Genomic DNA, 16,083 nt, shown 5'->3' with positions numbered 1-16,083 from the left:
GAAACTACACACTGAATCTCTTGACTCCAACTCATAGTCTCTCTATGAATATAACAAAAATAGAAAACACTCTTCCATACGTTCTTCGGATACTAAATATAAATATTATTAAATAAAATCCATTGTCTGCTCTTGGTAGCACAATTTATGTCTGCTCTTGATAGCAAATGTTTTGTCTTTATGTTTGTATGTTAATCGTGGTACCAAAAACAGAACATGGATTTTATTTAATAATATACATATTTAGTATGCGAAGAATTAGTAAATTTAGATGGTGGCAAAATACACTATTATAATAATTATATTGTTCTTTTATGGATGGTGTTGTGTAAAAAACATATTTTATATTTTTATTTTCTCCCAATATATTTTATAGTGTTATGAATAAATGGTTGACCCCTCCAAGAAAAACCAAATTTTGACCTACATGATGATAAATTTAGTATTTAATGGTTATCTATTTTATCATTTTAGTTCTCAATCTTTTCTTTTTTATCATTTTGGTTTTTGAATTTCAAAATTTTGTTAAATTACTTTTGTTCCAAATAGAAAATTGACTATAGAATTCACAAGTATTTAAATATTCTCCATACCTCCTCAAGCTGTGTAGGGTTTAATTCAAAAAGATATTTTGAACTTTTGATTTTATGTTTTTTTATTGTAATCGTCTAGTGTTGTTCTTGTTTACCAAAAAAAAATTGACTAACTTGTTAAAAATTTTACAACATTCATGTGGTAATTTAGACGGTAATCCACGTGTACTTAAAAATTTTCAACAATTTTCAACAAAATTTTAAAAAAATTCATATTTTTTAAAAAAAATATCCATCTCATTAACGAAGTGCACGTAAATTTCCATACAATTGTTACGTCAATTGTATTAAAATTTTAATAATTCACTCAATTTTTCTATCCGAAACAAAACAATTTAATTACAATTTAAAATTTTTAAAAGTCAATGTAATCCAAATAAATAAATATAGACAAAAAAAATAAAATCAATAAACATCAAAGGTTAAATTTATGTTTATGTTTATTCCTAACAAAAAATTGCCTAGAAAAACAAGTCTAGTGTGATAAAATTCTCTTTTTGCCTAGAATAACGTGAAGCTTGACGTTACAAATTTCAGAACTTTCTAATTCTCTTTAGTTACAAAATTCAACCTTCACGTTTTGAACCTCGTAAAGCTCAACCTTTTTCTTATAGAACCAAAAAAAAAAAAAGCTCCAACTTTTTTTTTACACTAAAAGACGAAGTTTCAATGTTGCTTCAATTATTTTATCGATTCCCAATTGTTAATATCCTCTGTTTCCCCTAAGTAAATAATAAATAGGGTAAATTATATTTAATGTTATTAAATTATTAATGAATTTATGTTTAGGTTATTCAATTTTAAAAAATTATAAAATGGTCATTAAATTATACAAAAAAATTTATTTAAATTATTGAACTATTCGAAAATTTTTTATTTTAGATATTGAGTCTTAAGATTTTCTTTTTAAAGCCCAACTAGTAACCCCAAATAACAATTCAACGATCAGTACAGTAAATCAGTATCCATTAAGAGTAAAAGAACATAATTTAGATTCAAGCTGATCTGACAGTCAATATCAGATATTAGAGAACAATGTTGTTTGGACTTTGGTTCGTAAAATTGTGACGTTCAAACCTATTTCATAAAAAAACACTAAATTGTAGAAGAGAAGGAGAAGGATATCTTCCAATTAGTACGGGCAATGCAAACAAAGAAGGCCATACAGTAACAACTTTAACAACCCAATGACTTAAATAAAAATTTTTAAATTGTTAAATGACCATTTTATAACTTTTTAAAATTAAGTGACCAAAATATAAACTTAGTAATAGTTTAGTGGCGTTAAATATAATTTACTCTCACATTAAAATTTGAAAAAAAATTTATCCAAAATAATATCTCAACTTAACAATTATTTTCAGAACTATTTTTTTAATATATTTTCTAGAAAAGCCTAACATTCTTTTCAGAAACAACCATAAGTTTAACTTTAATACGTGTAGAAACCTTTAAACATGATACCTACTTTCTTAAAATTGACGCAAGTTATTTTAAAACCTAACAGCCTGTACACTTAGATTAAGCTAAACAGCCTAACCAAAACCTGGGAATTTAAGTGTTAGTTAAGACGTGTTAGTTGGGAATTAAATTAAGATTGTGTTTTGTAGTGTTTTTTATAGATATTTTTGAAGCAAAATGAATGCTAAACAATTAACTTTGAAGGAAATTTTTGACTTTTTAAAAGTACTTTTCTCCAAATGAAAAAATTAAAATTTTCAACTTTTCTCTCCTAAAAGTATTTTTGATAGCTTAATTACGTTTTCATCTTTCCAACATATGGTACTTTCCCTTCTCTGGTTAATTGTTTAAAAAATATTTAATATTTATTTTTCATCATATATTAAAATATCAATAACAAATTATAATAAATTATTTTCTATATTCTTATTAAAATATCATAATATCAACTAATTTAAACAGTATTTAAATACTTATTTGTTACTTTATAACAGTACGTTTAAAATGGACATTTTATTTCTCAAAAAACACTTGTTGACAACAATACTAAACATTTAAATCTTAAACTAAACTTTTCAAAAATACTTATTAAAATCACTTTTATAAAACATGTTTTAAAAACAATTCTAAAAAACAATACTAAACTAGCTATAAGCTAAACAGCTTAACACAAAGCTTAGTGTGATCCCTTTACATGAATTTAATAATTAATTAAAATTGCTCACATTTGAAATTTAATTCTATTATTTTTTAGATATTAAAAAATAATTTTAATTTCTAGCACTATTATTTTTTAATTAATTTTAGATTTATTAAAACCTCATTTTACGTTGATAAAAATGGATTCTCAACTAATCATATTAATATATAGCATAAATGTTAAATTTATGGAATTCCATAAACTTAATTTTTGATATATGCGAAGTTATTTGATCGTGATGATTTTTTTTTTGTTTTACTTTTAGTTGTACTTATTAAAAATTTAATGTAGAATTTATCTGATCAAAATTTAAGTAAAATTCAATAACAATTTAATTAATTTTACCAACGAATGAAATAAATCAGGACAAACATGAAAACACCACAAAATTTCAGGACTAATTTGAAAAAAAACTGATGGCCAGAGAAAAACGATAAAAAATAAAAACTGAAAAATGTATTCCTGAAGAGACAAAACTACCCTCATCGAACTGATTATGATCGAGGATAGTTCCGTAAAGTCTGAAGATTATACGGACGTTTTTTGGCCATCAACAGCATAAGTAGAAGCGAAGATCCACACTTTCTTTTGAGTTGGCAATTAGCACTGTCCGTTTGACGCAAAAAAAGCACAAAGACAGTGGGGGACGTAAGCTAAAGCCTTTTCTCCCTTTTCATCGTAAATTCTCTTTCTCTAGTTTTTTTCTTCTTCTTCTTTTTTAAGAACATAGTTGAAGCCTTTTGGACTCTTTATTTTTATAGTTTAACTGGGCTTTACTTTTTTTATACGCTTTTATAGCTTTCTTTTGTGGGTGCTTCAGATCTAATCGGCGGTGGGGTTTTGAAATTTTTGGTGTTTTTCTTTGGTTGGCAGCGTTGAAGGAATGGCTTCAGATCCTAAAGTGCACATTTTCGAGGAGGTTGCCAACCACAACAAAACCAAAGATTGTTGGCTGATTATTTCTGGGAAGGTCAGATCTTGTTCTTTCTTTTATTCTATTAATGTTTCTGGTCTTTCTCTGCTGGATTGTTTTAGTTCCTTTGCTTTTATTTAAAAATCATGCTCATTTTGTTTGATTATGGATGATTTGTGAGTTTAGTTCATCTTTCAATTGCAAGTTTCATCTATGTTACTTGGAAGGCGGATTCTACGAGGAATGAAAATTGGAATGTGAAACGTTTTTTTTAACTTAAATGTATTATTTTTGTGTTTATATGAATACATAATTCTAAATATATAAAATTTGTAAGTTTGTGAATTATTTGTTTTGCTCAATAATTTTATACTAATAAACTATAAGCTAGCGGGAGGATTCCCTGTTCTGAAACATGCGTACCAGTTCGAAAATGTCTGTATTTGTCATAATGACTATTCTCAAGTTTTTCTTTTCATAATTAGGAGGATATATGACATGAAGAAAAAGAGTTTGGATTTTTCCTTCTAATGGAGAGAGAGAGAATTAAAGAGCTATTTATTATATTCATTTTCATGGTAGTTGAAATTTGACTTTTTGCCTTTTAAGTATTTGGATACTATTAATTAATCTTTTAGTTATATATATAAGTGTGTGTGTGTGTGTGTTTTGCAACAGTTTATGCCATTTATGTGGTTGCTTTTGTCTGATAGATTGAAGTTTTTTCAATTGGCAGAACTCATATTATCTCTAATTAGTTAAAAGGGTAATGATGGGATCTAATCACATAAATATGCAAATGAACCATTCCAGTAGTTCCATCATCTGCTCTCATCCAACATTACTTATGTGAAAAAAAGGAGTAGAGTGCTACCTGTAATTGAATACGGGGAATGAAAATTTTGATTTCTGGTGTTTGTAGGTCAAATTTTCGTTATATATCGAACGTTTCTCCTTTGATGTTTAGTAGTCCATTGAAGTCAAGAACAAGGTATTTGATCTTAAACTATTGTTTAAGATTGAGATTTCTCTTGATCCAGGTTTATGATGTAACTCCGTTCATGGATGATCATCCTGGAGGTGATGAAGTTTTGCTGTCAGCTACTGGTAAGTTTTTACAGTCGATTTTGTATTTGGTGCTTTAAGTAACTAACCTTGAATTCGGTAGTTTGATCATGTTATTTGTCCCCTAATTTTTTCAGGGAAGGATGCCACCAATGATTTTGAAGATGTGGGTCACAGTGATTCAGCAAGAGAAATGATGGAAAAATACTATATTGGTGAGATTGATCCAAAAACTGTCCCGGCAAAGCGCACTTACATTCCACCCCAGCAAACGCCTTACAATCCCGATAAGACCCCTGAGTTTGTCATCAAGATCCTACAATTTCTTGTTCCCCTCTTGATCCTGGGCTTGGCTATTGCGGTACGTCACTATACCAAGAAAGAGTAGCTTATTACTATACAGGACTTTACCTGTTACGAGGGAAGAATCAGTGTGTCTCATCTGTTAGTTGAAATAGCACAGTCATATCTTTTGTTTAATTTCCTTTTAGCATTTGTGTGTCGAACTAAATACCTGTTGATGATATGCTCCATTGTCAAAAGACAATATATTTGAGCATCTTTGAGCCCCCATTTAAGTTAGCAGGGAAACCAGACAATGTTTAATATTGTTGGAATTTAAAAGCAGGAGCATGTTTTTATAATTCTGTGTCCTCTTCCTTTTATACTTGTCAAATGACATTGTGATCCATTGCAATTTAGCAAAACCTATTTATCATCTTAACATTTCCAGCATAAGTCCCTAGTCTTCACCCTGATCTAGATCCCATAGACGGGCAAGCCCTCTCTATGTAAGAGCAAAAAGGGCTAGTGGCGTGGCAGGGGCTGACATGATGGATCTCTTATTATGTCTCTTGCAATATGGTACATTGATTGGAATTATGGGCTCTGATTATCATAGTGTCATTTGTAGCATGGAAGGTATCATGCACATGAGCATTTCTTCCTATTATGTATACTAAACCATGGAGCAATGGGATGCTAATTTATAGACTAATAGGCAATTTTCACCATTGCCACTGGCTACTTGGCTTTGGCTTTAGAGTAAGAAGTAACAAAATGGCTAAATACTCGTAGTGGAATCCTTTTTTATAGCATGTAAAAGCCAAACCTTTATAAATTGACATTTAAGGGTCAAATCAACGGTCAAATACTCAAGTAAGAGTTTTCCAAATATAGTATAATTTTTCCTCTTCAAAGTTCTGACTTGTTTTATTCTAAATACATTACATTCACTTAATTTTTACTTCGATCCCTTTTTTTTAATTTAATTTGTCATTTTGGCATTAATTCTAAAAAATTCAATAAATTTAGTTTTAACATTTACACATTTACACAAATTTGAGTAATTTTGTTAATTTATGTAAATTTGGAGGGACAAATTTATTATTATACCAATTAAAATCATGTAAACATTAGGGTAAACTACACAGATAATTACTTAACTTTCAAAAATTTTCATTTTAGCCACCTGGATTTTTTCTATATATAATTTAGGTACCCACATTATATAATTTGATCATTTTGGTCACTCTGATAAAATTGTAAACCGAAATCTGACATGGAATTATTTCTAAATTTTTTATTTTCCACATGATTTAAATAAAATAAAAATTATCATCTTAGTACCAAACTTTTAATATAAATGAAGTTTAATCCTACCTAAAAAAGAGTTTAACCCTACAAATTGGCGACAAGAGGCATCACCCACCTCCTCTGTTATTTTCTTCATCTTCGAAGTGAACAGTATTAATGGGAGGTTTGACTGTGTATTGGATGAAACCTCAAAATTATGAATGAAACCCCAAAAGATAAAATCAGAATAACCAATTCTCTTAGCCCAAACTCTCCACACTTATTTGATGGTTCAATCACTTAGGCTATCACCTAAAACCAACATGGTGAAAGCTTGTGAGTTCCCACACGACACAAATTGCTAGAGATTAGGGGCATACAACAAGCATTGCTTAAAGTTATAAGATAGAAGTTGTGCTTAATTTGTCAAGTAAAGGACCACCGAAATGCAGAAGATGCAACAAAGTGAATTTTAGGTATAATAAATTTCTAGGGATTAAAAAAATCATTCAACTTCCAGTTTCAAAAAAGCTGCACTACAGTTATGTCCTTAGAGCAACGGTACTGGAGGAAGCAGAACAAAAACGATTCAGCTACAGATTTTCCACAAACCCCCTTTCTTTTCTTCAATTTTAGGGTTAACCTCATCCTTTTAGAAAAGGATTAAACCTCATTTATATTAAAAGATTAGGGACTAAAATGTTAATTTTTTTATTTTACCTAAAGTAAGTGGAAAAAAATTTTAAAAATACTTCCGAATGACCAAAATGATTATTTTCAAAATGCAAACTTTGATTATTTTCAAAATGATTATTTTTAAAAGTGATGACTAAAATGCAAACTTTTTTTCAAAATTAATAGTAATTAAATTGCTTTGATTATTTTCAAAAGGACAAATTTGCTCTGAGAATTCTTTTTAACCTTTTTACCGCAAACTAATTTGAATAAGTGAAAAACTCTTGAAGAGTTCTGTAAAATTTTGACCATTATCTGAACGCAACCTTATTCCCTCTAATTTAAGCATTTAGACTAAACTAAATAGTAAAAAACAGAGACAACATTTCAAGCGGTGCCTATAATTATCATGGTAAGACTACTTTTAACAACTCAAGCCGCAGATGATGCAACCATGAAATACGTTTTATTGAACATAGCATGTTTTCATCATGAGAAAAAGAAGAAAATGTTTGCTAGTCGATAACTATAGTGGAGACGAACTCCGGTAGCACAATCACTGCTCAGACCAGTGAACTCCAATTTAACACACTCAAAGTAAGTCTCGAGTAACAACTCAGATAAGCTATAGGCTTAAAAACTTATAGCTTGGAAGCTGCATCTTTGTCCAAAAACCAAACAAGCTCCCCTTCTGGTGAAACCATCTGAACAGGCAGTGGATCGGAATTTTGACTATTTCCCAATGCGGAATGCACCGGACCAGCTTTACCAGCACCACAGATCACAAGTGCAATGTGAGCAGATGAGTTGATAACTGGGAAAGTAAAGGTGATTCTCTCCGGGGGCGGTTTTGGTGAGTCCTTAATGAAGGTAACCCACTTTTCGTTCTCCTTCACCAGAGGATGGCCAGGAAAGAGGGAAGCCACGTGTCCATCCGGTCCCATTCCGAGAAGCATGAGATCAAACTTAGGAAACCCAGTGGCTGTTGAGACACTAAGCACGTTGCTCTTCACCAAGTGCTTGAGACAAGTCTCGTAATCATCGGCTGCACCTTCAGCAGACAGTGCATCATTGATGGCGTATACATTACCAGGGAGAATCGGTACCTGTAGGTGAGAAAATAACATGTTTTAAGTACTTTTAACTTGTTACCTAGGGAAAAATGGTATACTAACATCATCTTAGAACCAGAATTGGCAGAGAACTTGGCTAAGAAAAAAGGAGATAAAAATTTAACAATTTCATATTAACAATTCAAAGACCAAGACCCTTTCTTGTATCTTTTGGATGATTCGAATGAATTAAACAGGCAAACCTGCCACAAAGAAAGCACAAAGCAACAGCACCTTGCAGGGTGAAAGTAGCAGGGTGAAAGTAGTAGGAGTCAAATTGCATTTTACCCCTTTACTAAAAAAATAAGCAAATTAATCGAATTCGTTATTAAAGAGCAAACTGATCTTTCTGCTATGCAGTACATGTACCTCAACAAGACCATTTTTAATGGTAGAAATGAATGGAACTTTAATAGAAAGAACAGTTTGCTGGACTAATTTCCCCATCTTCTTAGTAGAGGAGGCAAAATGCTATCTGATTTACATGGTACTTTTACCCAACTTGCACAAAGTAGAAACATCTATGATCTATCTTCTCAGACCCTAACCTTTCTCATGTCCACCACATTAGCATATCAATTTAGTCACAAATAACCCAGAACGAACTATAATTTCTGTGAGAAAATAACAAAGTGGAATCACTATGTTCTTTAATTATACCTTCGATAGGAACCCATCAAAAGCTAGCTTATAGTTACTGTCATCATGATCCTTAGGAACAACCCTTTCATCCACCCAGAAAACATGCCATGTTGACCAATCAATCGCATCAACATATGGGGGTTCCACTAGTTTCCTGAAAGTTCAATTAATTTGAGAAAAAAACAAGTAGAAATAGAAATGAGATGGTGAAAGTAACTAAGAAAATGAAAGGTAGCTTAAGACCTGAGAGACTTGATGAGGGAGCCGCCAGACAAAACCACGGTGAAACTGTCTTTCTCTTTGGAGAACTTAGCGGCTAGATCGGCGGTGTATTTAGCGAGCGAAACCGAAAGATTCTCCTCGGAATCAAAAACTTCGACTTTCCCTTTCCCTTTCCCTTTCTCCATGGCGGTCCCGGCCATCGACGCCTTGGCTCTCCAATAAAACTTCCCGGACCCCGAAACGGCTCTAGTCCCAATCGAAAAAGTGAGGGTCTTCTGAGTAAGGGGCGGCGAGAATAATGAAGGATGGAAAGGAAGACGAGGGGATTTTCGTAACGACGGCGATGATAATAGGAGAGTGCGAAATGGAGTGGAGAATTGAAGGGGTGAAGATGCCATTCTGTGATGTGCCCTTTTAACTTATAATTGACTGTTTGACAAAGAGCGAGCTTGGACCTGACTGATTGATTAAAGTGGGGTTTAGTTTCGGTCTTGTCGAGGTTTCGGGCAGGAGTTCTTCGGTGAAATGATGAGGTGGCATTACCAATGTGGGGGAGGGGTTAAATTATTTGGTCAATATTTGTATCATGGTTCAAATATATATTTTCTTATAAGAATTTCAGTTACCAATTTAATCGATTTAATTAAAAATTATTAAATTTTAATTAATTAAACTTTTAGTTATATCGATATTTCAATTAATTTTTAATTTAAATAATTAATTCAATTCGATTCATACATCATTAATTATTTTCAATAACGAATTCTTTAATTTAAAAAAATAAAAATAAAAAGAGTGATTGATAATATCAATTTAGAATGACTTTACCAATTACGACGGTAAATATGGATTTGTTGACACATTGCATATATGCCTAAGTATTTACTTTATTGATCCATTGTACATATGCCTCTTGGAATAAAGATTTGCATATATGTCCCTTGGAATAAAGGAAAATCTTTTAGAATATAAATATTTTCATTATAGATTTTGATTATATTTGTTCTTTTAGAATTACATATAGGTCGTAACTCATTCTCAACCCATACATAAGAGGAAGATACACGTCAGCACACTCGAACTTACGTGTTTCTACATTGACAATAATATATATGTCAATCGAGCTAAAACTCAATCAACTAAATAATTCATTATTGTAATTGTATTACATGTACAAGTCCTTTGGAATAGTTAAGATTTTGTTTTTATGCTAATTAAATTGTAATATCACTGTTTTTAATTAAGTATTTTAGATTTTCCTTTTAAATCAGTTGGATTAAGAAAAAATAAAATCAAGTTAATTTCATCTTATATCTCTAAATTATAGCACATATTTGTATTTTCAATTAATTTAAATTTTTAAAACATTATAAATTTCAAAATATTTTAATTTAGTTCTTAAAGCTATAGAAATTTGGAGCATATTTAAAACATATAATTTAAATTAGATTTTGTTGCACCACAATTTAGGTAGAAATTGTATATAACAAATTAAAAAAACGGGTATAAGAATAAAAAATGTTTCTGGTTAAAATGATAAAGTTAAAAATGAAAAAAAAAACATAGTGTTTTGAGTTTGAATCTCATTTTGTGAAGTATTTTTTTTTCTAGATTTTAAATGAAAAGATAAAATTACCCTTGCAATAATGTCTATTGATTATTAAAAATGAAGGACATTTGGTAAATTCATTACTAAGTTAGTGACTCGATCAAATGTGACATCAACTTAGTAAAACTCTTAAAGATCTATTTGGAGAGCATATAGTAATTGAATGAAATCGTAATTATTATCCTAATAATTACATTCTCTTGTAATTGCAAAGAGTCATAATTCCTTTAGGGTGTTTGGCTGACAAAATGTAATTCTCTATATCATATTTGGTAGTTCAGATTGTAATTACACAATTACATAATTTAAAATTTTAAAAATATTAATTAATAAATAATATTTATTAGCATGACAAAAGAAATTCTAAACAAGTAACAACATTTAAAAACAAATTATCATATATATTATGTTAGTCCAAAAAATTAGTTTATAATATTATCATTACTACTGGAAATAACAAGAAAAATAAACATCATATACAAATTTATCTAATTGTTCTAGTGTTTCATATTTGTTGGCACTATCATCAAATGTCGATCGTTGGTCGAGTTTATCACCATCATCATTTGAATCTGTATTATCAAGATCTTCAATATATCTTTCTTTCAAATATTTTTTGAAAAGTAGATCATCTCAACTCCACCTATGAATGAAGCTATAAAGTTTGCAACATACTAATTTGATCCAACATTGTTTTTTTTTAAGTTAAATTAAGGCTGTGTTATTAATATGAGAATTTTTTTTTTCAGAACAACAAATGCCCTCTCAACCACATTTTGAAGTTTTGATTATCTCAAATTAAAGAGTTTGCTAGCCATATCCGGTGCTTGTGTCTAACTTTATTATCTCAAATGGTATCATATCCCATGATATGATTCAAAAAAACCTTTTGTACTTATATAATTAACGTCTACCATATAATATTTGGGTTCACGATGCAAATAATTTGTAACTTTAATCATATAATTTGTAACTTTAATCATAAAAATTTATATAAATTTATTTTGGAGAAAGAATTATATAGGTTATAACTTTTTTCACAATATGTAAGTTAAGTAAAAATTATAATATATAACATTTATAAAACAAAAAAAAGTTTCTATAAGGTGTCAAATAGCTTTTATAACAATATTTATAAATAATATAATTTTTTCATAGTTTTAAAATTTTATTTTTTTTACAAATAAGTTATGATAAAAAAATTTTATAACATTTTTATTTTTTACGAATAAACATATTTTTTTAATATATAACATAGGCACATAAATAAGTTGTATCCATACTTCTTGATCATAACTTTTTATAAATAAATATATTAAAACACTTTTAAAACATAAAAAATATTTTTTATAATAAATTTTACGGTCATAACTTAAAAAAATGATTTTTTAACGGTAAAAATGGATGAAGTTTTTAAAAAATGATCAATTTACTATTTGATTTAATGTATAGGAACTAATTTAACCATTATTTGAGTGGAGAGAACAAAATACAATCTAACTTCTAATATAAAGACATTCATGATACTTTTTATCTCATATCTAATTATGTAAGTAGATATATGCATTTACGACTGTTAAAAAAAATAATGATGTATGCATTAAATATGTATAAATTTTATCTCATATCTAATTAATTATGACGATCTGACATGAATTTTTTTTTAAAATATTTTAATTATGTTTCAATGTTTAAAAGTTAAAACTTTTAAGGTTTGCAGATTTTCCTCCATCAAAATTTTTATTTATTTTTTTCACAACCAAACACTATTTGCAGAGCATTTTCAGAAAAATTACAAAATAAAATATTTCCATAAAACTTTTATTTTTTCCACCATCTATAAGCTTAATAGTTATTTTTATCAACCTTCATCCTCCACTCACTACTTAGTCGTGAAATTGAGATAAACTCATCCTAAACAGCTCATTCACCATTGCTAAACTCGTGTCCACCCTCACCACTAAAGTTAACCCCTAACATCGTCAATTTTTAACAAAAATAAACCATAATCATACCCTAAACAAAACTCAAATCATTAAGTCAAAGACAAATGTTTAAAATGTATAAAACTCAAATCAACAAGAAAGTGACCCGTTAACAAAAATAGGTAAACAAATTTACCAAATTTCCTAAAAATATTACAATAGCACTAATCAATAAAAGCTATACTTTTCTTTTTGTAATACATATTTGATTAGAAAGTCCTCGGTGGAAAATACTATGGTGGATACATTCACCCATTAGTTGAGTAAAAGAGTGTAAACTTGTTCTATGTTTGATAACTAAAAATTTTCACTCAATTCCTCCGATTCTTTCGAGTCATTGAACTTACAAAGAAAAAAAAATCAATGGCGATAATGAATATAGGTTAAGTTTTTGAACACAAGGTCTAGATTCACAAAGTTTCTGTCAGCATCAAAGGAAATCATTAGGGAAAGAGAAAGAAGGGGAGAAAGGGCTTTATTCCAATGTTAAAACGAGAACCAAAAGAAATTTCACCGACAACAAGATGATGAGTAGTGACCATTAGGTTTAGAAAAGAGAGGATTCTTCATTTTGAGAAGAAATTTGAAAATAAAGAAAAAAATGTAATAAAAATTATTTTTATTAATTAAGTTCCACGTCATGATTTTTTTTAAATTCTATGGAAAATTGAATATTTAAAAACAATTTAAATCAACTTAAATCGCTACGTTATCAGTTACGTTAGTTTTTAACAGTCAATGTTAGTTAAAAAATCTATTTAATTAATTTTCTCAGTTGAAGGACTCAATTAAATGTAAAAAGGTCGGAAGGGCTTAATTTATTTTTTTGAAAAAGTTTGAAATTTTTTTATAACATTAAACCTTTTTAAATATACTCTATTATAAATTAACCTAATAAAACCGGATATTGCTATTCCTATATCTGTAACTGGCTTGCCAAACGACGGGAAATTGAAACTATAAGCTTGTAACCAAACAACATCTAAAAGCCCTAAATCCCGAATAAACCCATCTATTTAAATGCCAATAAACGAGTAAGAAATTTTGGATCAAAGAGAGAAACATAAGCGGCATAAGAGTTTTAAGGAAAATGCAGATCTTCGTGAAAACCCTAACTGGGAAGACCATAACCCTAGAGGTTGAATCCAGCGACACTATCGACAATGTTAAGGCTAAGATCCAGGACAAGGAAGGTACACGCTTCTCTTTTTCTTCCGTTTTTTTTACTGTTCATGTTTTAGGAATGGAATCAGATGGCTTACATTATCCTTTGTAAAATCTTGCTAGGTATCCCGCCGGACCAGCAGAGGTTGATCTTCGCCGGAAAGCAGCTTGAGGATGGTCGTACACTTGCCGACTACAATATCCAGAAAGGTAAGTAGTACTGAACATAAAATCTGTTTGATTCTCTAGAAAATTCGTCGCAATTTTGGACATAGAATGTTACAATTTGTTTTTAATTTATATTTATACGACCTGATCTGCGAATCAAAGCTGTAAACATGCTTAATTATTGTTTTCTCACCGAGGAAATGCGAGTCGATGGCAAGCAACTAATACTATAGGAATTGTTAGAACCTATTTTAGCTCTCTGTTACCAGAAATCCTAATCTCCTTAGTGATTTTTGAATCCTTACCTATGTTCCGAATTATGGAACACTAGGGATCCAATTCAGTAAAACTAAGGTTCCATTAAGCAATATTTTATCATAAAATTATTGAGTAAAACAAATAGTTCATGAACTTCTAAATTATCGAGAAAAAGTTTTAGGTTTCAATAAATTGAATTTTGTTCATGCTAAAAGAACCGATGAAGACTACCCTGGCAAATTGCGATTTAGTTTTCATTCCTCGTATTGAACCAATCCATGTTTCCCATCACATTGTTTCAGCTAGCTCCCCTATATATGATAAGAAGAAATAGAATTCATGTTATCCCTGAATCTTATTTTTCTTCTTTCTTTACTGAATCTAGGAGAAGCTCCCTGTTGTTTGATTGAATGCCTGAACATTTTTGTTCTTTTTATCTGAATGTTTGTTCGGAATTGTGTAGAATCAACATTGCATCTGGTTCTGAGGCTTCGTGGTGGCATTATCGAGCCATCTTTGATGGCATTGGCTAGGAAATACAACCAGGACAAGATGATCTGCCGCAAGTATGTCTGCATTTTCCTCATTTGCTTATTTATATGAAGGCTCCTTCTAGATACCTTAGTTTGAAATTTGTTTGTAATGAATTGTTCTTCGAGCACTATCAATTTATTTTTTCATATGCATCTGGTTATATATTCTCTTTCTTCTACAACTTCATATTGTTGATTCTTGACATAAGCATCTTTTGCCCATATTTTTTGAAGTATACAATATTGTTTATTGTGCCCCAAATCATGTTACACCCTTGGTTAAATCGCTTTCCTTTCCTACTGCTTTAGAAATCGGGCTTACACATTAGAACTGAAATCTTTCTATTCTCTATGTCCGTACTGAAAGCCATACCATTGATATCTTTTGTTGTAGGTGCTATGCTCGTCTACACCCCCGTGCTGTGAACTGCAGGAAAAAGAAGTGTGGGCATAGCAATCAGGTAAACAATATACGCTAATCCTGTTGATCTGTTAAATATGCGAAGCCCATAAGGCCGTAACTCTTAAGAGTTTATCCAGTAACCCTAATCTGGCGTCATGCTAAATTTTCTTTTAGTGCGTCGAGTTGACACTATTTCTTCTTTTTGTTGACAGCTGAGGCCAAAGAAGAAGATCAAGTAGATTGGATATCTTGATGGAGTTTTAAAGTCATTCAATTTCAGATGTTCTGTTTGGAATTTGAATGGTGTAGTGCTAATAACAGATCTTAATTACCTTCTAAGTTGGCTTTGATTTCTTTAAGCTTGAACCTCTCCTTGTTTTATGTCATTAATTTTGAATTTTATGATATGATATTGGAGTTCTCTATTTATGGTTAATTGTCGTTGCGTTTTGCCTAGTAGTAGGGCCGAGAAAAAAAAACCTTGAACCCAAAAATTGATTCGAATTAATGCCATTTAGATAGGGTTCTTTTCTAAGTTAAGAAATTGCGGTTAACCGAATCAATTTATATTTTTATTTAATTTATAACTTGTTTAATTTTTTATGATTAAAAAAAATACTTTATATTTTAAATAGTAAAAATAATTTAAAATGTTGTATAATTATTTTTTAAAAATATTATGCAAAGAGTTATTGAATTTTTTATTTGATTGAAAATTAAGTTTTTTGTAAAAGTATTTATGAAAAAATATTAAAATTTTATCAAATAATGCTTCAATTCATGAAGCAAAGCTTCTAATATGGTAAACTGAGGATCAAATAAATTTGAATTATTCAATCAAAACAAATTGAATTTGGTCCGACCGGGATTGAAAGCTTTTTTCAGTCCGAATTATCCGATTGCTGGTTGCCCCATGCCCATGTTATTATTGGAGAACATGCTAAATTCTTTCATGAACAATATTTTCGTCAAACGTTATTACATCGACTTAAGAAAATTACTTTC

The 16,083-nt window shown here is 29.9% G+C and overlaps 3 protein-coding genes across 6 annotated transcripts; 2 read left to right on the top strand and 1 right to left on the bottom strand.

Annotated features, from left to right (window-relative positions):
• Positions 1-3,276: 3,276 nt before the first annotated feature.
• Positions 3,277-5,376, top strand: LOC107947202 (cytochrome b5). 4 transcript variants are annotated; one of them, XM_016881778.2, is made up of 4 exons: positions 3,277-3,432; positions 3,628-3,724; positions 4,708-4,774; positions 4,870-5,376. In XM_016881778.2, the coding sequence occupies exons 2-4, from the start codon at positions 3,638-3,640 to the stop codon at positions 5,118-5,120; spliced, it is 405 nt and encodes a 134-aa protein (XP_016737267.1). In that variant the 5' UTR covers positions 3,277-3,432; positions 3,628-3,637; the 3' UTR covers positions 5,121-5,376. The 4 variants fall into 4 exon arrangements, with proteins under 4 accessions (XP_016737267.1, XP_016737265.1, XP_016737266.1 ...); XM_016881776.2 differs by having other exon boundaries at positions 3,315-3,432; positions 3,575-3,724; XM_016881777.2 differs by having other exon boundaries at positions 3,330-3,402.
• Positions 5,377-7,426: 2,050 nt separating this feature from the next.
• On the bottom strand, positions 7,427-9,523 carry LOC107947200 (probable 6-phosphogluconolactonase 4, chloroplastic). The gene is made up of 3 exons (XM_016881775.2): positions 8,980-9,523; positions 8,755-8,890; positions 7,427-8,088 (listed from the first exon to the last, which is right to left on the bottom strand). The coding sequence occupies exons 1-3, from the start codon at positions 9,354-9,356 to the stop codon at positions 7,624-7,626; spliced, it is 978 nt and encodes a 325-aa protein (XP_016737264.1). The 5' UTR covers positions 9,357-9,523; the 3' UTR covers positions 7,427-7,623.
• A 3,941-nt stretch (positions 9,524-13,464) lies between these two features.
• On the top strand, positions 13,465-15,514 carry LOC107947199 (ubiquitin-60S ribosomal protein L40). Its single transcript, XM_016881774.2, has 5 exons — positions 13,465-13,745; positions 13,840-13,926; positions 14,606-14,708; positions 15,070-15,136; positions 15,291-15,514. The coding sequence occupies exons 1-5, from the start codon at positions 13,643-13,645 to the stop codon at positions 15,315-15,317; spliced, it is 387 nt and encodes a 128-aa protein (XP_016737263.1). The 5' UTR covers positions 13,465-13,642; the 3' UTR covers positions 15,318-15,514.
• The last annotated feature ends 569 nt before the right edge of the window (positions 15,515-16,083 follow it).

Source organism: Gossypium hirsutum, chromosome D12 (assembly GCF_007990345.1).
Source record: "Gossypium hirsutum isolate 1008001.06 chromosome D12, Gossypium_hirsutum_v2.1, whole genome shotgun sequence".
Lineage (NCBI taxonomy): Eukaryota > Viridiplantae > Streptophyta > Magnoliopsida > Malvales > Malvaceae > Gossypium > Gossypium hirsutum.
This window is presented reverse-complemented; position numbering and strand designations above follow the sequence as displayed.